This window comes from Hemitrygon akajei, chromosome 1 (genome assembly GCF_048418815.1).
Source record: "Hemitrygon akajei chromosome 1, sHemAka1.3, whole genome shotgun sequence".
Taxonomy (NCBI): Eukaryota; Metazoa; Chordata; class Chondrichthyes; order Myliobatiformes; family Dasyatidae; genus Hemitrygon; species Hemitrygon akajei.
This window is the reverse complement of record NC_133124.1, coordinates 73,635,446-73,656,890: the sequence shown is the minus strand read 5'-3', so window position 1 is coordinate 73,656,890 and position 21,445 is coordinate 73,635,446. Positions and strand designations below refer to the sequence as shown.

The window sequence follows — 21,445 nt, the reverse complement described above, 5'->3', positions numbered from 1 at the left end:
GCACAAGTGGTTGATGTGGGTTTGGTTTTAACATTTGAGAGAACTTTGGATAGGTACATGGATGGGAGGTGTTTGGAGGGCTATGGCCTGGGTGCAGGTCGATGGGACTGGGTAGATTTGGCACAGACTAAAGGGCCTGTTTTTGTGCAGTAGTGTTCTATGACTCTAGGACCTTAGAGTATGGAATGAAGTGCAGAAATCAGCAGCCAGTGGACCAGATAATGAAACATTGAGATTACCAACTATCAACACAGAGAATTATCAGATTATTACTGTACAATAAAAAATGCGAAGACCCAGTCCTTAGTGGAGCTGAAGCAGAGAATTTAGAAAGTAAAAAGAAGATTGTTGTAATCACACAATATGAAAATATGCCCTTCGGCCCACTGAGCACCCAGCACCCATTTACAATCAATCTTCATTAATCCCAGTTTATACTACCCACTTTCCCCATCAACTCCTCTCGATTTTATCACTCACATACACTCTTGGGGCAAATTTCAGCTATAAATTAATCTACCAATATGGAAGACAGGCAGTCACAGGGAGAACTTACAAATTCCACACAGACAGCACCTGAGATTCGAATCTAGTTACTAGATTTGTGGGGCAGCTGCTCTCACTATCTGTTCCACAGAATGGGCGTAGTCAGCATGGATCTAGGAAAGTGTGTTTAGATAAATCAATTAACTTTCTTTTGAGATGTTGTGAGGCAGACAAGAAAAAGAGGAGGCAGTGATTAAGTGCATTTGACATTCAGGATCCTTTAATGGAGATCCACACAAGAGGTTGTTAAACAAAATTAGAGCACATGGAATTGGGCTAATATACAATTAATAAGCAGAGCAGGACTAAATGGGTTATTTTAGGTGGGGAGGCTGTGACAAGGTGGGTTTCCATGGGATCAGAGGGAGGAGAGACAGCTCTTGAGGGATCAAGCCTGCTCTATCATGAAGGCCACTGAGTGGGTGGCAGCATGCCAGCTGTGGTGTACAGGCAGCAGGCGTCCTGTCCTGGGCAGTCCTGACTGAACGATTAGAGTTGGGCTCCCGGAGGAATCTGCTGAGTCTGTGTATGAGCAAATTGGGCAAATAGAGTGACTTCAGGGGAACAGAATGTCTACCCCTTGCAGACGTTCTCACATTACATTCTAATGCACTAATCTAATCTGGAGGGTGATGTGGGTTGGATTTTTACTTCCACACTGTTGAACATCTACTGTAACGTATTTGTAATGGAAAATTTGGAAGCATCATGGCTTGGTACGGCACCTGTTCTGTAAGGATCTGCAGACTTGTGGACAACATTCAGCACACTGCAGAAACTAGCCCTTCCTCCATGGACTCTATAAACTGCTTGCTACCTCAATCAAGCAGCCAGCCAGCATAATCCCACATAACCCCACATTCCTTTTTCTCTCTCGTCCTATTGAGCTGGAGATGCAAAAGAACATTCCACTAGGCTCAAGAACATCTTCTACCCTGCTGTATAAGACCATTGGACAGTCCCCTAGTATGATAAGGTGGACTGTTAGCCTCACAGTCTACCTTGCTATGATATTGAACCTTATTGTTTCACTGCAGTGCACTTTCTCTATAACTGTAACACTTTGTTCTGCATTCTGTTGTTTTCCTTTGTAAGTGATCTCTGTGATGGAGTTAGCGGTGTGGTTAGATGGCATCCAAGTGTTTTTCACTGCACCTCAGTACATGTAAAAAAATAAACCAGTTACGATACCTCTCTCTCATAAGGTGAATATTTGCGTAGGCACCAAGTGAATCCTTTTCATAACATATCCACAATGAGAAGGGAGAGTATTATTAAGCAGTGGTGCTCCTAAGCAACTGGGTAAAATTTGGATTAAGTTCCAATCTGTCTTTGCCAAGTTCTGGTAGTAAAGTGTTTACTGCACTGAGGAGCCATCAAAGGTCAGAGAATATGCTTGGTAATAGCTGTTTGTTTTATTTCTGATGCCAGGTTCTAACCACATGCCAGTTCAAGGGCCGGGCCAAACAGGAATGGCCAATTCCTCGGTCAACATGCCAACGAGTAGCCACAGCTCAATGGGAGGTTTCAGTCACTCAGTGCCATCATCACAAGGGATGCCAGTGCAGAATCAAATGAGCATGAACCAAGGGCAATCGATGGGGAACTATGGACCTCGACCAAACATGAACATGCAGCCAAGCCAAGGTATTTCAAATCCTGATAGAAGTTTATAGAATTGAATGGCATAGATATAGTTGATGTTCAATCTTTTTCCACCAGGATAGAAATGTTAAATACTAGAGGATCTGCTTGTAAGATGAAGTGGCGAAAAATTTTTTTCTCTCTGCCTCTCTGAAGAGTGGTGGGTGCCTGATGGAGTTCAGAAGGACAAGGGTGGGGTGGGGGGAGTGTGGAATCTCATTGAAATTTACTGAATATTGAAAGGCTTGGGTGGAGTGGAGGTGGAGAGGACATTTCCAGTAGTGGGAGAGTCCAGAGAACCCAGATTCAGGGTTGAAGGGTGTCCCTCCACAACAATGTTGATGAGGAATTTCTTTAACCAGAGAATGATGAACCTGTTGAATCCATTGCCATAGCTGGCTGTGGAGGCCAAGTCATTGGATATATTTGAAGTGGAGGTTGATGTATTCTTGATTAGTAATGGGCATCAAAGGTTATGGAAGATGTAAGAGAATGGGGTTGAGAGGGAAAAATAAATCAGCTATAATTGAATGGTAAAGCGGATTCAGTGGGCTAAATGGCCTAATTCTGTTCCTATGTTTTATGGTCTCGAATGAACAGAGTGTCAGAGAGGGAATTGCAGAGTGAGTAGAACCATTGCCTCAAAGTTCCAGAGACTCACAAGTCCCATCCTGAGCTAGAGTGCTATCTGTGGGGAGTTCGTACATGCTCTCTGCAACCACACGGCTTTCTTCTGGGATTTTGATTTCATCCTATATCCCATTGACATGGGTTGATAAGTGAGTTGAATATCATAAGCTGTCTGTAGTGTGTAGGTGATTGGTGTAATCTGGGCGCATTTGATGGAAGTTAATAAATTGGGATTGATGTGTCTGTAAATCAGTGAGTGTGTGCACAGTGATGTTGAAATTATGTTGTGACAGTATGTTGAAATTTTGGAGTGGGGAATATTTCAGAGAGGTGGTCATGTGCTGGAGGAGGCACAAGATGCCTGAGCCATGAGAACACAGGAGCAGGAGCAGGCCATTCGGTCCCTCAAACCTACACACACATTCAGTAAGATCCTGGCTGATTTACATTGGCCTCATCTCGTGTGCCAGTTCCCCAGAGCCCTCAATTCTCTGATCTTTCCAAAATTCTCCCAATGATCCAGCCTCAAAACCTTTGCAGTAGAGATTTCCCGGGCTTCCCCACCTTTGAGAGGCCATGTAGCTGAACACGATAATTATGACAGTCAATGAGGAAGCAGAGGGCAGGGGATGCTTTGGTTGAAGTTGGCTGAAGATGTTGTATTGTGGAATGGTTCAGGAGCAGTCAGCAACCTTGATATTCAAGGATCTGAGATGAGGCAGCCTGCTTGGCATCCCAACTGATCTATCCTAATCTCCACTCCCCCTTCTGATCAGAGCATCTGCACTCAATACCCTGTCCCATAAAGAGAGTTTGCCAACTACCATCTTCACTACTCTGTCTACCTGTGTCACTGCTTTCAGGCAAGTTGAGTGCAGCATTAACGCTGTCATTGAGTACCGGGCTGAATGGCCAGCCCGTGTGCTGCTTTTCTATGCAATGCATGATCCACTGGGAGAGATTAGGAAGTACTTTTGGATTTTCTTGTTTGTGGGATGTTGCAGAACTAGTTTGAAACCAGTTCCATGTCACTGAGGGGATGGACAGAATAGATGAGGATATAAGTACTTCCAATTGCACAGGGCACGGATTTCAACTAATTTACTAAGAAATTCAAGGTGGGGAGGAAAATGTAAGTTTTTGACAACATTTTCTGAGCTGGGAGGAGGCAGATTCCAAGGACAATGGACAAGTATTGGAATAGGATCAAAGTCATAAGTCCAGCCAGGAAGTAAGTTGTGAAATGCTGCTTTAGTCTGAGACTCTTAAGTCACTTTCTTGAAATACAGGTTGGGACATGAGAGACTGCAGATGTTGGAAACTTGGAGGAAATCAATGGGTCAGTCAACAACCACTGAGGGAAATGGCCGTCAATCCTGATCAAAGCCCTTGACAAGAAGCAGCATCAACAGGCCATTTCCCCCCAAGAGTGCTACCTGACCTGTTGAGTTCTTCCAGTATTTTGTATGTTGCTCCTGAATTAAGTGCTGGGGTTTGACAATCAGCATCAGTGGGGAAGGCAAAGAGTTAATGACTTACATTGGTGATGCTTCATCCTTGAAGTAAGCAGGAATGGAAATACTGAATAATGGAGAAGGACCTGAAAGGGGTGTGGAAGGTGGCTAGAGGAAAATAGATCTACTGGAATGGAGCAGAGGAGCCAAATGACTTGTCTGCAAATTCCACATTGGGGCAAACAATGTTGAAGATGCAGATGCTGGAATTGGGAGCAACAAACAATTGGCTGGAGGAACTCAATAGGTTGAGAGGCAGCATCTGTGGGACAGGGCTGGGGAGAGGGAAAGAATTGTTAACCGTTCCTTTCCCTGCTGCCTGATCTGCTGAGTTCCTCCAGCAGATGGTCTGTTGGATTGGCTGAGTTGTGTTGTACTTTGTTACCTACTGAACTGCCTTTCAGGTCCAATGATGCACCAACAGCCTCCTGCCTCACAGTTCAATATGCCTCAGGGAGGAGGACAACATTATCCGAACCAGCCCCCTATGGCCATGATGAATCCTGTTAACCAGGCAAATCACATGATGGGACAGAGACAGATGCCCCCATACAGACCAGCACAACAAGGTGAGTCTATAAGCATGATAGACTCCCAGCTTTCATCACTGCGTGTACACACATGTTTTCATGGGTTACGTTTTCTTATATGAATTGTTAATTGATTAGTGGAACTTGAAAGCATGGGATGAAACCTTGTAGGAAAAGCTCAAGCAAATATGTACTTCTGTCAGCTTGCATCCGTTGTACTTGTTTAAAATCATCTGCATATTTGAGGCTGTCAAGCATTTCTGTGACATCTCTGATTTTCCCTTCCATCTCCCAGAGAGCTCCATAATGTTTTGAGGTATAGTTGTTGTTACCAAGCAGTTAATATTGGACTGCACTAGGTGCACAATGGGCTCCCACAATTACCTTTGTGATCAAGAGCACATCATTTAGTTTTGTTATGAATGATTGTGGGGACAGGAATGTCAAAGTGACGACAAACACGAGATTCTGCAGGTGCTGGAAATCTTGAGCAACACACATGTAATGTTGGAGGAACTCGGCAAATCAGGCAGCATCTTTGGAGGGAAATAAACAGTCAACGTTTCAGTCCAAAATGCCTACTGTCTATTCCACTCCATAGATGCTGTCTGACTTGCTGAGCTCCTCCAGTATTTTTATGTGTGTTGCTAGAGTGAGTATTCCTGCTTTTACTCCAAATACATTACCATAGGATCTTTCACGTTCATCTGGAAGAGATGAGAAGGCCTCGGTTAAAATTTCAACTAAAAGACAGCATCTCCAATTGGATAGCAGTTTGCACTACACTGAAAGTCAGCCTAGCTTTTCTGCCTAAGTGTGGGACTGGTTTCCTTTGGGTGCTTTCCTCCCGCAGTCTAAAAGATGTACTGGTTAGTAGGTTAATTGGTCATTGTAAATGGTCCTGTGATTAGGCTACTGTGAAATTGGTGGGTTGCTAGGCACTGTGATTCGAAGAACCTGTTCTGCGCTGTGGCTCTTCATTGGGTTGAAATCTTGCACTATTCAGAGTGCAGACTCCAGTGTGGCAAAGTTGGTGTGTCTAATGATCTGATCTCACAAAAGTTCCTCCTTGTGGTATTAAGTTTTTCTCTTGCAAACAGCTTTGGTGGAAAATTCTACTGTTTTAGTAGTTTTATTTGGCTGGTGTCTGTTCTTTCGAAAAATAATAACAAATACCAAGTCAGCACAGTACTGTTTTGGCTAGCGAAACACTTCATAGCACCTGCAATCAGGGTTCAATTCCCACCACTCTCTGTAAGGAGTTTGTATGTTCTCCTTGTGACCACCTGGGTTTCCTCCCATACTTCAAAGACGTGTGGGAAGTTGTGGGCATACAATGTTGGTTCTAGAAGCTGGGCAACACTTGCAGGTAGCCAGTCTCCAGCACATCCTTAGATCTGTGTTGGTCATTGACGCAAATGACGCATTTCGTTGTGCATGTGACAAATAAAGCTAATCCTTAATATACAATTATCTGGTTAAACTCTGCTCATTAGAATCTCTAATACAGCACTTCCATTCAGTTGATGTCAAGACACAAACATTAAGAGATGAAACCACTAACACAAATGCAGGGCATTGCAATGAAAGGAACCTTGTGTGTGCGTGTGCGTGTGCGTGTGCGTGTGCGTGTGTGTGTGTGTGCGCGCTATACGTGGAAGTCCTCCTGTATATTAACGGTCACATTGCATTTTTTCAGGAGTGGTACCAGTATTACAATCAAATGTTTTTGTCTCTATGACATTGAGCAGAAGACAAATGTAATCCTACATTATGTCTAAATGATCCTTTTTTTTAAAACCAGTCATATGTATGCCGTTAACTGTTTATAAAAAATATAGTTTGTGTTATGTGTAAATATATTGATCTATAAACAAATTCCAAACAGCAAAGGCTACACTTAATGTGAGACTATTGCTTTTCTAGGTCCTCTCCAACAGTTTGCAGGTCAGGAGGAGTACTACAGTGATCAGTTCAATCATGGACAGGGCACCCCAGAGAGCATGAACCAGCCATATTATCCTGATGGTAATACATGCCTATGATATTTTTTGTTGCTCCATTCTGTTGCAGCTACTGTTAAGCCTAATCACAGACCATTGCTCACTCATCCATTTTGGCATGATTGTGTTATGTCGAAGGGCCTTTTTCCATGCAGTGTACATGACGATTCAATAATAATGTAAAAGAATTCAAGAATTCTGTGATTCTATAACACTTCCAAAGTACTTCATCGGCTATTTGTTACTTCAGGCACTCTCAAGAGTACAAGAGAGAGATTACTTTTATCTACAAGATATCACTCACAGCCATGGGACCAACTTACTGCCCCCAACTTCAGTTGAGCCAACTTCAAGGCTGTGACTTGGTTGAGTCAAGAGATGGTTGTTCTAAAGGGAAATCTGAAGGACAAGAGACTGGTGGATATCTAGTACACCATGCCTGAGAAGGTGATAGAATCAGATACAATTATTTGGGAATTTAGTGACAAACAGGCAAAGTTGTAGAGGGATATAGACCTATTGTGGGCAAATAAGTCAGCATGGACTACAGGCCGAAGGGCTGTTCCTGTGCTGTGCAACTCTTTGACCTCAAGGGCCAATAGGGTTGGGCATAAGTAGCAGTCCTTCCAACAGTGGAAACCCCCCGAACACCCCTAATAATGATCAACGTAAAAATAATTCATGTACAATAGACAGTCGACAGAACACTTCTATGAAGCAATTTCTCTATGAAAAGTGCCTCACTGTAGCCTACAGTTCGATTGATTTCTCTTCCACTCCCCCTCCTCATCCCCACCCGCTATCCTGAGAAGATCATAGATATTTAGCAAGAAAGGCAGTTGGCTCATTTCAGAAAAGTTTGAAAATGCTTATAGCTTTGCTTCCCTGATGATCACCTGTGGGGCTTTTTAACCTCGTGTTCACAGACGTGCAAAGTAAATGAGGGGGAAGTGGAGCGTGTGGAAAGAGAGCACATAGGGCCACTTGTGGAGCAGGATTCCAAGCAAACCTGAATTAATCCTCACAAACAAGCCAGAAAGGTCAAACTCACTCATCACCAAAGGCTTCAACCCTGTCCCAGATTTATAAGCTCTTGAGAACACAGACACAGTTGATCCCATCTCCACATATTCTAGGAGTTGGTCTGGTGTGCTTTCACTGTATTTCCTCTCTGGTAACATGATCCTTGGATAAGAAAACTAAAATGGCATGCACAATTCCAGATGGGGCTCATGAAGACTGTTTAGTTAAGGCAAGATGTACATGCTCCTGTTCTCAGAGCCCTTTGAAATCAAGACAAAGAACTTCATGCAATCATAACCTCAGAGAAGCAATCCTTGTGATGACACAGATGGAAGTCATTTCACTCACTGGATGCATAGCCAGTTCCCAGGGGAACCATCCCATCCATTCCATTTGGTAATTACTTTATTATTGCCACATATACAGTGAAAAGCTTTTGTGTGTCATCCAGACAAATCATTTCATAGAGAAGTACATCAGCATTGTACAATAAGTAAAAATGCAAAATGTAGTGTTACTGTGAGAAAGAAAGAGCAGCTAGACAAATAAATTGTAAGGTTGAAGTTCACTTATTCTTGACCTCACACCTTACCTCCTGATGATTTTGCACCTTATTATCTATTCTACCTGCACTGCACTTTCTCTGTAGCTGTTACACTTTATTCTGCATTGCTATTGGTTTGCTTTGCTCTACCTCAGTGCACTGTGTAATGAATTGATCTGAGTGAACAGTATGCAAGCCAAGCTTTTCACTGTATCTTGGTACATGTGGCAGTAATAATAAACTAATTCCAATTCCCTTTCTACTGATGAGTCTGACAGCAGGATCGGAGTTGTTGAGCCTGGAGGGGAGGTTGGTTTGGGTGATGGACTGGCTGTGTTCACAACACTGCAATTTCTCGTGGTCTTGGGCAGAGCAGTCGTTGTTCAGAGCTTTGGTGCACCTTTGTATTTCCCTGTAGCCTCTTTTTCCTTTCTCAATTTCTGTCTCCATCTCTGGACACAAACTGTCTACAGATATCTTGTAAACCTACCGAATACCAATTGTACCTCTTCCCGCCCTGTCTTCTGTTTAAAAAGAAAACTGGTCGAACCAGTCCTTCCAGATGAGGCAGCACTTCATTTGCGAATCTTTTGTGGTTGGCTATTGTGTCGGGTGCTCCAAATGCGGCCTCCTCTACATTGCTGAGACCCGGCATAGATTGGGGTACTACTCTGTTGAGCACCTCAGCTCCATCCACAAAAAGCGAAATTTCCTGGTGGCAACCATTTTAATTCCAATCCCCATTCCCATTCTAACATACTAGTCTTTGGCTTCCTCTTCTGCCACAATGAGGCCCCTCTCAGGCTGGAGGAGCAACACTTCATGTTCCATCAAGGTAGTCTCCAACCTGATGGCATGAACATCAATTTCTCCAACTTTCAGGAAATATTTTTCCCCTCCTCCTTTCCTCTTCTTCGATTCCCCACTATGGTCTCTTACATCTTCTCCTCACCAGCCTTTCCTCCCTCTGGTGTCCATTTTCTATCCCTTTCTCCCATGGTCCACTCATCTTTCTAATCAGATTACTCCTTCTCCAGCCATTGCCCTTTCCATCTGTCACCACCACATTTTCATCAACTCCCATTTTACAGTGGCTAACTAACCTACCAACCTGCCTGTCTTTGCACTCTTGACACAGACTGAACCCAAGTCTCTATGGCTGTGCCACTGAACATTTCTCTTTTAATCTACATTCTGCTTCTCAAAATTGGACAGTGAGCTGTTAGTTGCTTTTGGGTTCATATCCATCCATAAATTTGAAAGTAGTTTATAAAAGAATATTCAGTGGTATAAACAGCTATTGGGTGGTGGGGATGGAGGCACTATAGCACTTGGTGTTGAAACCCTGCATTGTGATTCTCAACAGAGGTGAGATGACCTGATAAAGAGGAGAAAGAGAATAGTGAGAAAGAATCGGAAGTGATTAGTAGACTGAGGAGGGGTGCAAGAACATATTTGTTCCAGATTTCAGCATCTGCAGTTTTTTGTGTCTCTGATTAGAATTGCTTTTTCCTTGAGTTGGAAGCCAACCTGATTTAAGAACTAAGATTATGCTTATTGATAATTGCGCCAATACACAGACAGGAGGGCAGTTTATTCTGCAGTCAGATTAAAAGCCATTTTAGCGTGCAAAGTTTGCATTTAACACAGAAGTATTTCAGGTGGAGGTTGAATAGTTTTTGAAAGATTAAGGAATTGAGGATAGTGAGGAATTGGTATCACAGAAGTTGAAGTGTCAGGCAGATCAGCCACAATCGTGTTGAATGATGGAACAAGATTGAGGGGCCAAGTGGCCTATGCTCTTTTGTATTCAAATCTCTGCTTTCTTAGTGGGCTCATAGCCAGTCCACATGCTCAGCTGTTTTTTTCTGTTCTTTACTCTGTACTCCTACAAAGGTTATTAATTAACAGGAAACTTTTAAGTTGTAAAATTCTCAACCTTGTTTTCAAGGTCAACACTTACCTTGCCCCCCCCCCCCCCCCCCCCCCCCCCCCCCCGCCGGATCTGCAATCCATTGATTCTGGCCTTTCTGGCCTCTTTGTTGCCAATTTTAATCATTGCACCTTCAGTTGCCTTGGAAACAGCAGTCTTCTCTGAAACTATCTGTCCGCCTCCCACCTCTAAAAGATCTTTATTGTTGCCTGCCTCCGAGCTTTCTCCCATCCACTAGAGCACATGCATTTAAGGTGAGAGGAGGGAAGTTTAAAGAAGATGTGTAGGGCAAGTTAATTTTACATGGTGGTGAGTACCTGGAAGGGACTTGTTACACATATGACTATGCAGGGAATGGAGGAATGTGGATCATTGCAGGCAGAAGGCATTTAATTTAATTTGTCACTGTGTTCAGCACAGACATCATGGGCCATGGTTCTATGTACCCTAATACACAAGGCTCACGGTGAAATTTAATGTGATAGATTCCTGTTTATTTTGGCATGTTAAAGCTGGTATCTAAATGCAAGGTGTTTTTGCTGTACTCTTTCCACCTTCCTTGGCTTTCTTGTGACCTACTGAATTCTCCACACACTTTCCAGCCAGCAACCCTCCTGTCTTCCTCTCACTTGGACTGCCTCCATCGCGTTCGTGGCTGTTTACTCGGTTCCTAATTCCTGCAAAAGCTCCCAGGGGACAGTCGATTGTAACCCGTTAGACTTTGGCAGAGTGACACAACAGTTATTCCAGTGCATTGTTGGTCTAGAACCTTTTTTTTAAACAAAAAGCAAGCAAGAATGAACAAGAAGACCCTCACCTCAGATTCAGATTTACTTACGTTGAGACGTACAGTGAGATGCATCGTTTGCTTCAACAATGAGCATAGCCTAAGGATGTGTTGGAGGCAGCCACACATTCCAGTGCTGACATGATGTGCCTCAAATGTTCAGCAAGGCAATAATAGAACAACAACAGCAAAAAAAAAAGTCCCTTTCTCGCCCTCCTACTCACACACGCAGGCAGACTTCCAATCCCAGGGCAGGCTGCCTCCGGGCCTCCAACTTCCAGACCTTGCCCCCTGACTCGCAGGCTTCTGACCTCCAGACAAGCCAATCCAGGGACTCCAGTCTCCAGACTCGCCCGTCTTCAGGACTTCAACCTCTGCCTCCAGCTCAGCTGTACCTCAAAGTTCAATGGCAGCCATTCGCTGTTCTAACATGTGATGCAGATTTCTGCATGGAGTTATAAAGTACAGAAGAGGAAAGGCTTTTAACGTAACCCAAGAAAGAGCTTTTCCCACAGTCAGGGCAGTGGGCATGTAGAATGAGCAGCTCGGGGAAGTGATTGGGGCAAGTACAATAACCTGCATTGCGGGAGGTTCATCGAGAAGATTAAGATGCATGGGATCCAACTAAATTGGCTGGTCCGTGGAAGACAGGATGGTGTTCAGTAAGGCTTCTTCTAACTAGAGGCCCCTGACTAATCATGTTCCGCAGGGACCTGTAATAGGACCTCAGCAGTTTGTGAGATATATCAGTTACCTGAATGAAAATGTAGATGGGTGAGTTAAAAAGTTTGCAGACGATACAAAGCTTAGAATATAGAAACAAGAATTTAACACTGAGGCTTTATAAGGCATTGGTCAGATGGCAGTTGGAGTATTATGAGCTGTTTTGGGCCGCTTATCTAAGAAAGGATCAGCTGGCAATGGAGAGGGTCCAGAGGAAGCTCACAAGAATGATCCCGGGAAGGACAGGGTTAATATATGAGTAGCGTTTGATAGCCCTGGGCCTGTAGTCACTGGAGTTTAGAAGAATGGGAGGTGGGGGGGGGAAGGATCTCACTGAAACCTACTGTATAAACCTATTGAAAGGCCTAGATAGAGTGGACACGGTGTGGACGTTTCCTATAGCACCAGAGGGCACAGCCTCAGAATAAAAGGATGTCCCTTCAGAACAGATGCAGAATTTCTTAAACCAGAGGGTGTGAACCTGTGGAGTTCATTGCCACAGGTGGCCATGGAGTCCGAGTCGTTGGGTGGATTTCAAATGGATCTTGATAGGTTATTGATTCGTAAGGGTGGTAAAGGTTACAGGAAGTAGACCAGAAAATGGGGTTGAGAGGGATAATAAATCAGCCATGATGGAATGGCAGAACAGACGATGCACCGAATGGTCTAATTCTGCAATGTCTTATATCGTACAGACTCTTTCTGGATTTCCTGTTTCCATGTAAGCTGGTCACAAAAATTTGATTGAAGTCTACAGACTTCCACAGCTATCTTGACTGAACTTCCTCGTACCCTGCTCCCTGTAAGGACTCCATTCCACATTCCCTTTTCCTCCCTCTCAGCCACTTTTGCTGTGTGATGTGTTGTATTTTCTGATCAGCTGACAAGTTTTCTTGCTGCTACTCTGACTACATTAATCATACTGTCACCATGTTTCATTGCATGCTTTCTACAAAATGCAATGAAGTTGCTCAATCTCCTGCAGCAACACTCTGTCAGACCCACCAACTCTCTGTAACTGAAAAGGACAAAGCCTTCAGCTGAATGATTATTACCCTGCCACCAACAGCTTCCCTTCCAAGTCACTCAGTATTTCAGCCTGGAAATATGTGGCCATTCCTGTATGGTCACTGTGTCCGTGTTCCAGAAATCTCTCCCCAGCAGCACACAGTGACTCCGGCAGTTCATTGGGTTAGCTCGACTGCACACCTCTCAAGGGGCATTTGGGGCAAGGGCTTTAAATGTTGACTTGCAGACCACACTCTTATCCCATGAATGATTGAGAACCAGATGGGGTATCGTATGGGACAGGAGAAATATCAGTCATGACCAAAGCAGGAGTACATCTCTGTACCAACAGAAACCCTGAAGGGCATCAGAGGAATGGGTCTGAACACTTTGGGATTTGCACTTTGCCTTCATTAATTAACATTGCTCTGTTCATCAGTACAGTACCTGTAGATCAGGGACAAACAGTGGTAACTGAATGGCTTTTGACATAGTTTACATTTCATTGGAAACCTGACTGCACAGGAATCTTCAGAAAAAAGCGCTTGCTAAATTTTCACGTGTTTTTTTTTGTTCTCCAGATTTACTTTTGAAATATTGTGGGCTTGTAGTTGAAAAGCCATTAACTGTTTTCCTGTTTGATGTAGGCAGTAATGACTACAGTTACCAGCATCCATCGTATCCTGAGCAGGCCTTTGAAAGGCCTTACGAGGATCCCTTACAACATTACTACGAAGGAGGTATATAAAAAAAATATACCTTCACGTTACACACACATGGTTTGCCCTAAACTGCTTAATCAAACCTCACCTTCAACCTTCCCCACCCGACCCCTCACCTTGCAAAGCTCTGGTAGAGCATTAGGTGCTGATTGATCTAAGGACTATGTAGCTTCAGAATTAATTCTTTTTACCAACGCTTATAATGGGTAGTTTTAACACTTCTAACTTCAATACTGCTTTGAAAACCTAAATACATATTGTGCTTTTAATACAAAATCTTTAAAAAGATTAACACTCACACAGATGTTGAGTCAGTAACTCAGTACACAGCACCAACGTGAAATCTGCTTGTTGACTTTATTTTATTTAGCTAGTCTGTGCTCTGTACTGGTCTTTTATGGTGTTTATTTTCCCCTTTAGTGTAGCTTTTCTAACTGTTCGGTTGCAGCAAGTGTAAAATTTGGTTGCAACTTGCAGGGTTAATGCAAAATGCAAAATGTTGCTTGGCCTGCAAATTTGTATGGCCTCCTTTTGGTTTGGTTTGGAAGCTTTCTCATTTTCCTGACTTTTTTGCATTCCTGCTCCCACTTCTCCCTCCTCTCCCACACCCAACTCTCACTGCTAAAGGTCCTTGTCTCTGCTTCACCCATGGAGCTGAGCTCCCTGATGTGTACTGGTGCACTGTCGGTGGATATTCATGCTTGTGCCACGTGTCTCTTGCAGGTAACCCACAGTATGGGCAGCAGCAAGATGCCTACCAGCAAGGGCCCCCACAGCAGCAGAGTTACCCCCAGCAGCAGTATGCAACACAGCAAGGTTACCCTCCACAGCAGCAGGGCTATGGTAAGTAATTCGGACCAGCTTAATGACATCTTTCTTTTTGCATAGTGACCAAAATTGAATACGCTGTTCTAAATGCGGCCTCACCAGTGTCTCGTACCAGTTATAGTGTGCATTCGATAGTCGATAGAGAATGGAGCACAAGATATTTTAGCTGTACAGCATGGAATCCAGTCCTTCAGCCCAAAACATTTATTTCAATCCATTAGTGTCGCCTAACCTGCCGAGTTCCTGCAGCATTTTGTGTGTGTCGCTCATGATTTCCAGCATCTGCAGAATTTCGTGGCCGGTATTTGGCAAGTACCCCTTTCAGCCTTTCCCATCCATGTAACTGTACAAAAACCATTAAAATATTATAACTTGTATCTGCCTCTGCTGGCATTTCTTTGTAGAAACCCACCACCCTCTGTGTGGAAAAACTTGCCCCTCAAGTCCTCTTAAATCTTTTCCTTCTTACCTTAATCCTCTGCCCTCTGATTCTCGAATCTGCTGTCCTGTAGGGGGGGGGGGGCAGTGGAGAAACAGAATATCCCATAATGTCACCCCTCTACCTCCTTTGCTCTGAGGAAACCAGTCCCAGCCTATTTAATCTCCCCTTATAACTCAAACCCCAACAGTAGAGACTGCATTCCTGATGCTTAATCACTTTCTTCCTATAGCACAACAAGCAGAACTACACACAAGGAGTTGAATCAGCCAGAGGAGTATTTAAACTGGCAGTGACCATAAATCTGTCCCAGCATGCGATGGCAAAGCATGGAACCTTAAAACAAAAGTCAGTGATCTGAACAATCTGTCACTCTTTTTCACCCATAAACAACACTAACCCAAGGCCACAATCTGCATTGTTCAGTCTCTACAAAGAGTGTATCTGAGGGATTTTAAAAATTGGCGATTTTTGAGCTATGGATTTGAGTGTGCTCTTCAGATAAGAACAAGAACATTTATTTATTATGTGTACATCAAAATATACAGTGAAATACTTCATTTGCATTAACGACCAACAACCTAAGGATGTGCTTGGACAGCCTGCAAGTGTCACCACATATTCTGGCGCTAATATTCCTATGCTCAATATGTTCAGCAGAGCAACGTGAGCAGCAGCAACAAAACAAGCTTCTTTCCCACTCACCTTCTCACAGTCAAACCTCTGACCCCAGGACAGGCCGCCTCCAGGCCCCTGATCACTAGTCCTTGGCTCCAGACTCTCAGACATTGGACCTCCGTCAATGGTCTCTTGCTCGGACTTGCAGACATCTGACTGGCTCAAGGGCTTTGACCTTCAGGCCTCGACTTCTGGGCTTGCAGAGTTTAGTCTTCGACCTTTGGACTTGCCAATTACTGGAGCCAGCATAGTACAGACCTTGTGGCCCATGATGTTGTACAAACCTTTTAATCCATTCCATAATCAATCCAATCCTTCCCTCATACCCAACCCATAACCCTCCAATCTTTTTCATCCATTTGCCTATATAAAACTCTCACTTAAGTATATACTTAAGTACAGGCAGTCCCTGGGTTACGAACCAGATCCATTCCTAAGTCTGTCTTTAAGTCGAATTTGTAGGTAAGTCGGAACAGGTACATACGGTTCTTATTTAGTGTCAGTTAAAACGATTGAACCAACCCCTACTTGCAACAAATTCTACTTCACAATCACCTTCACTTGCGCCACTGTGAAGATGAGTTATTAACTTCAACCTTTCTGCATAATCACTCAAAAGAGATGACATGCATGTGCATGTAACGGGAACTGTATAACTCATCTCCTTCTACCTTAGGCCATGAACTTATCAATCACCCCTGCTGTGGACACTTTCTGGAGGTCCAAGATCCGTACGCTCCACGACTGCTGGACTAAGTGTGTAAATGTAGGAGGGGACTATGTTGAAAAATAAATGTGCTAGGTTTTTTCTAAAATTGACTTCTACCTTTAGGCCACAAACTTATCAATCACCCCTTGTTATGTATCTATTGAGATCCAGCATGGAGTAGGCCTTTCCGGCCCCTTGAACCTCACTGGCCAGCAACCCCCAATTTAACCCTAGCCTAATCATGGGACAGCTTGCAACAACCAACTAACCTACCAACTGGTATGTCTTTGGGACTGTCAGGGGAAACCTATGCGGTCACGGGGAGAATGTACAAACTCCTTACAAGCAGCGGCAGGAATTGACCACCAGTACCAGTACTGTAAAGCATTGTTTAGCTCAGTCAAAAACAGATGCTAGGTGCAGGGAACATGACTGTTGGGAATGCCCCACTACAGAGGTCTTATCTGGTCAGTGTGAGGGGCAGGGTGGGTACAATAGCGGCAGGGGTCTGCAAGTCTTCAGTTACGATGCTATAACTACTAGGCACAGTGAAGATTTGGCCTCATTTTGCCAGGAACCAGAAAACCACTGAGCCATTGAATTTGAATTGAATTAGATCCAAGAGTTTTTCAAAGGAAGTACCTGTATTGGTGACCCTGAATATCCTGTTCTTTTAAGAAACCCATCTGGTTTTCGTTTTCTAATTCTTTAGAGAAGGAGGGTTGATGCCCTTGCCCAGTCTGTCATTTTGTAAGTCTAGACAAAAAGCAATGTGTAATTATGGAGTTGCATTTTTGATTAGTTACATATACATCAGTGAAATACATTGCTTACATCAAAAATCAACAAAGTCTGAGGACTTGCCCGTTAGTGTCACCCTACTTCCAGCGTCAACGTTGCACGCCTACAACTCACTAACTCTAACCCATACCATCTTTGGAATGTGGAAGGGAACCAGTGCACCCAGAGGAAACCCATGTGGTCATGTGGAGAACATACATATTTCTACAGCATTGGGGGGAATTGAACCCCTGTGCTGGTACTGTAACATTCTTACACAAGCCTCTAAGATCACTGTCCACAAAATAATTGGGTCACTTGCTTGAGTGATGGACAGCAGATCCCAACCAGTGAGTAAATGCAAACTGCAAAGCTCACAGAGGTATCCTGTGCACGAACTGGATTTTCCGGTCTATTGTCCAGTACAATCCCTGCCATTCTCTCACAAGATGGTAGTCAAGGCACTGGTGAAATAAACTGGAAGCTGAAAGCAAATACTGAGAGTTTTTTTCCAGGGTGGAGAGCTTTAAACTGTCGGGGGTAAGGTGGGAGTGAGGATTGTGACCTTGGGGGTGAACAACTACGACTACTTTTTTAAAGGGTATTTTTGAACTTATTAGAACATACAATAGCAGAGGAACAGGTCCCTTGACCTACAATTTTGTGCCAAACTAATTAAACAAATAGTTGGGTTCAGAGACCAAAGAGATTCTCCAGATGCTGCAAATTTTGAGAGACACAGACACCCAGCAGGTCAGGCAGCATCTGTGGAAGGAAATAAAGAGTTGCCATTTCAGCTGATAAAGGGTCTCAACCCAGAAGATTAACTATTTCCTCCTTGGATGCTACTTGACCTGCTCAGGTCCTCCAGCATTATGTGTGTGGTTCGAATTAAGTTTGTCTCTTCAATTACATGAGATCTGTATCCCTCCATTCTCTGCATTTACGTTCTTAAACATGTCTTTAGTACCTGCCTCCACCACAACCCCAGCAGCAAAATCCAGGCACCCAACACTCTGTGTACTTAATAATAAAAAAAAAACTTGTCCTGTGCATCTCCTTTGAGCCTACACCCTCTCACCTGAAATGCATGTAGACTACAAGATACAAGAGCAGAATTCAGTCATTTGGCCTATAGAGTCTGCTCTGCCATTTCATCATGGCTGATCAATAGTTCTCTCAGCCCCGATCTCCTGTCTTTTCCCCACAACCCTTCATGCCCTGACTAATCAAGAACCTAGCAACCCATAGCTTAAAGGTACCAAATTACTTGGCCTCCACAGCCACCTGTGGCAATGGATTCCACAGATTTATAACCCCCGGCTAAAGAAATTCCTCCTCGTCTCCGTTCTAAATGGACATCCCTCTAGTTTGAGGCTGTGTCCTGTGGTCTTGGACTCCCCCACCATAGAAAACATCCACTCTATTGAGGCCTTGCAACATTTGATAGGTTTCAATGAGATCCCTGCCCCCTCATTCTTCTGAATTCCAGTGAGTACAGCCCCAGATCCATCAAACACTCCTCATACGATAAGCCTTCCATTTCCAGGATCGTTCTCTTGAATCTCCTTTGAAACTTCTCCAATGTCAGCACATCCCCTCTTAGATGAGGGGCCCAAAAAGGCAACTCAAGTTTGTCCAACCTTTCCCTAATGTTCATACCCTCTAATTCTGGCAGGATCCTGGTGAACTACTTCTGCACCCTCTTCAAAGTCTCCACATCCTTCTTAGAAGCGAGCAACTAGAATTGAATACAATACCCTAATACGGCCTAGTCAGACTTTTATAAAACTGCAACATAACTTCCTGACTCTTGACCTTGATGTCTCAACTAATAAAGGCAAGCCCACTCCCAAGTGTGGTCTATGATGTCTACTGTTCCATCCCACGACCTCACTTTGGAAAATCGGACTGTCAGGCCGTACTCCTCCTCCCAGCTTACAAACAGAAACTGAAGCGGGAGGTCACGGTGTCAAAAGTGGGGTCGCGTTGGACGGAGGAAACGGGTGAGGTCCTCCGTGACTGCTTTGAATCGGTGGACTGGTTAGTATTCAAGGACTCGGCAGCTAACCTCGATATGTATGCCTCAGCTGTCAGGGACTTTATCTGGAAATGCACAGAGGACTGTATGTCTCGCAAGACGATCCGGGTATTCCCTAACCAGAAACCTTGGATGAATTATGAGGTCCAGTCCCTTTTGAAGGCTAGAGCTGCGGCTTTTAGGTCCGGGGATACCAGTCACTACATGGAATCCAGACGTGAACTCTGGAAAGCCATTAAGGGTGCCAAGAGGCAATATTGAGCCAAATTGGAAGCCCAAGCTAACCAGAGGGATGCCAGTAGACTATGGCAGGGTCTAAATGAGATCACTGGGTGCAAAGAAAAGGCTGGGAATATCAATAACTGTAGCACTTCTCTTCCTGACGAACTTAACGTATTCTACGCAAGATTCAAACAGAAGAGGAACGTCCTGCCCCCTCCGGATGAACCAGACCTGGTGGCTTCGAGATTCATCATCAACGAGGAAGACGTTAGAAGAGCCTTCCTGAAGATAAATCCAAGGAAGGCGACAGGCCCAGATGATGTCCCGGGACGGGTTCTCCGGGCCTGTGCAAGTGAGCTAGTTGGAGTGTTTGCTGACATCTTCAACTGCTCCCTGTTTCAGTCTAAGATCCCCTCGTGTTTTAAGAAGGCAACGATAATCCAGGTGCTGAAGAAAAGCAAGGTGGCATGCCTGAATGACTACCAACCTGTGGTTCTAACATCAATTGCTATGAAGTGCTTTGAGCGATTGGTTACGGCACACATCAGCCATAGCCTACTGGTCAACCTCGACGCTTTGCAATTCGCCTACCGGAGCAACAGGTCAACGGCAGATGCCATCTCTCTGGAACTACATTCCTCCTTGGAACACCTGGAGAATAAAGACGCATATGTAAGGCTCCTTTTCATTGACTACAGCTCTGCCTTTAATACCATCATTCTAAATAAACTGATTCCTAAGCTCCGGAACCTGGGTCTTCGCACTCAGATCTGCAGCTGGATCTTCAACTTCCTCACAGACAGGACCCAGGCTGTAAAAATAGGAGACAAGCTCTTCTCTACAATCACTCTGAGCACCGGTGCCCCACAAGGCTGTGTTCTCAGCCCCCTGCTGTACTCACTGTACAGCCATGATTGTGTAGCCAAATTTCCATCGAACTCAATATATAAGTTTGCTGATGACACCACAATTGTAGGCCGTATCTTGGGTAATGATGAGTCTGAGTACAGAGAGGAAATTAAGAACCTGGTGGCATGGTTCAAAGACAATAACCTATCCCTCAATGTCAGCAAGACGAAGGAATTGGTTGTTGACTTCAGAAGGAGTAGCGGACCACACGACTCCATCTACATCGGTGGTGCGCAGGTGGAACAGGTCAAAAGCTTTAAGTTCCTCAGGATGAATATCACAAATGACCTGCCTTGGTCTAACCAAGCAGAGTCCACTGCCAAGAAGGCCCACCAGCACCTTTACTTCCTGAGAAAGCTGAAGAAATTTGGCCTGTCCCCTAAAACCCTCACTAATTTTTATAGATGCACCGTAGAAAGCATTCTTCTAGGGTGCATCACAACCTGGTATGGAAGTTGTCCTGTCCAAAACCGGAAAAAGCTGCAGAAGATCGTGAACATAGCCCAGCAGATCACACACACCAATCTTCCATCCTTGGACTCACTTCACACCGCACGCTGTAAGAGCAGTGCTGCCAGGATAATCAAGGACACGACCCACCAAGCCAACACACTTTTTGTCCCTCTTCCCTCAGGGAGAAGGTTCAGGAGCATGAAGATTCATACGGCCAGATTTGGGAACAGCTTCTTTCCAACTGTGATAAGACTGCTAAACGGATCCTGACCCGGATCTGGGCCGTACCTTCCAAATATCCGGAGCTGACTTGCACTACCTTACTTTCCCTTTTCTATTTTCTAATTATGATTTAAAATTTAAATTTTTATTATATTTACTTCGATTTGTACTTCAGGGAGCGCGAAGAAGCGCAGAAACAAATATCACTGTGATGATTGTACGCTCTAGTATCAATTGTTTGGTGACAATAAAGTAAAGTAAAAGGAAAGCAAAAATAACCCAAGGAAAAGCTTACTATTGCAGTGAAGAGTTGAGGTTGGGCATCTGCAGAGGAGGGTTCCACAACTTAGCAACTAAGCGTTGAAGAGAAAGCTGGTAAGGAAAGAACCTGCAGATCGGTAGGGAAAGGACAGGGGAGTGGGGCTTATTGGGTTGCTTCTCAATTGAGCCAGTGTAGACACATTGTGATGAACAGCCTCCTTTCATGGTGTAAGTTCTCTGACAGGCAGGGCTGGAGGGTTTAGTCTCCAAGTAGACTCGTCAGGCCAGGGTAGTAT

The 21,445-nt window shown here is 44.2% G+C and overlaps 1 protein-coding gene across 2 annotated transcripts in view; it reads left to right on the top strand.

The window, feature by feature from the left end:
• ss18 (SS18 subunit of BAF chromatin remodeling complex) overlaps window positions 1-21,445 on the top strand; it is a 53,137-nt gene that overhangs the window by 23,782 nt on the left and 7,910 nt on the right. Inside the window, exons 5-9 of one of the 2 annotated variants that reach the window (XM_073045726.1) lie at window positions 1,978-2,193; window positions 4,739-4,903; window positions 6,791-6,892; window positions 13,533-13,625; window positions 14,331-14,450. In XM_073045726.1, the coding sequence (XP_072901827.1) occupies window positions 1,978-2,193; window positions 4,739-4,903; window positions 6,791-6,892; window positions 13,533-13,625; window positions 14,331-14,450 (696 nt within the window). The remainder of the gene's footprint in view (window positions 1-1,977; window positions 2,194-4,738; window positions 4,904-6,790; window positions 6,893-13,532; window positions 13,626-14,330; window positions 14,451-21,445) is intronic. The other variant, XM_073045717.1, reaches the window with a different exon arrangement.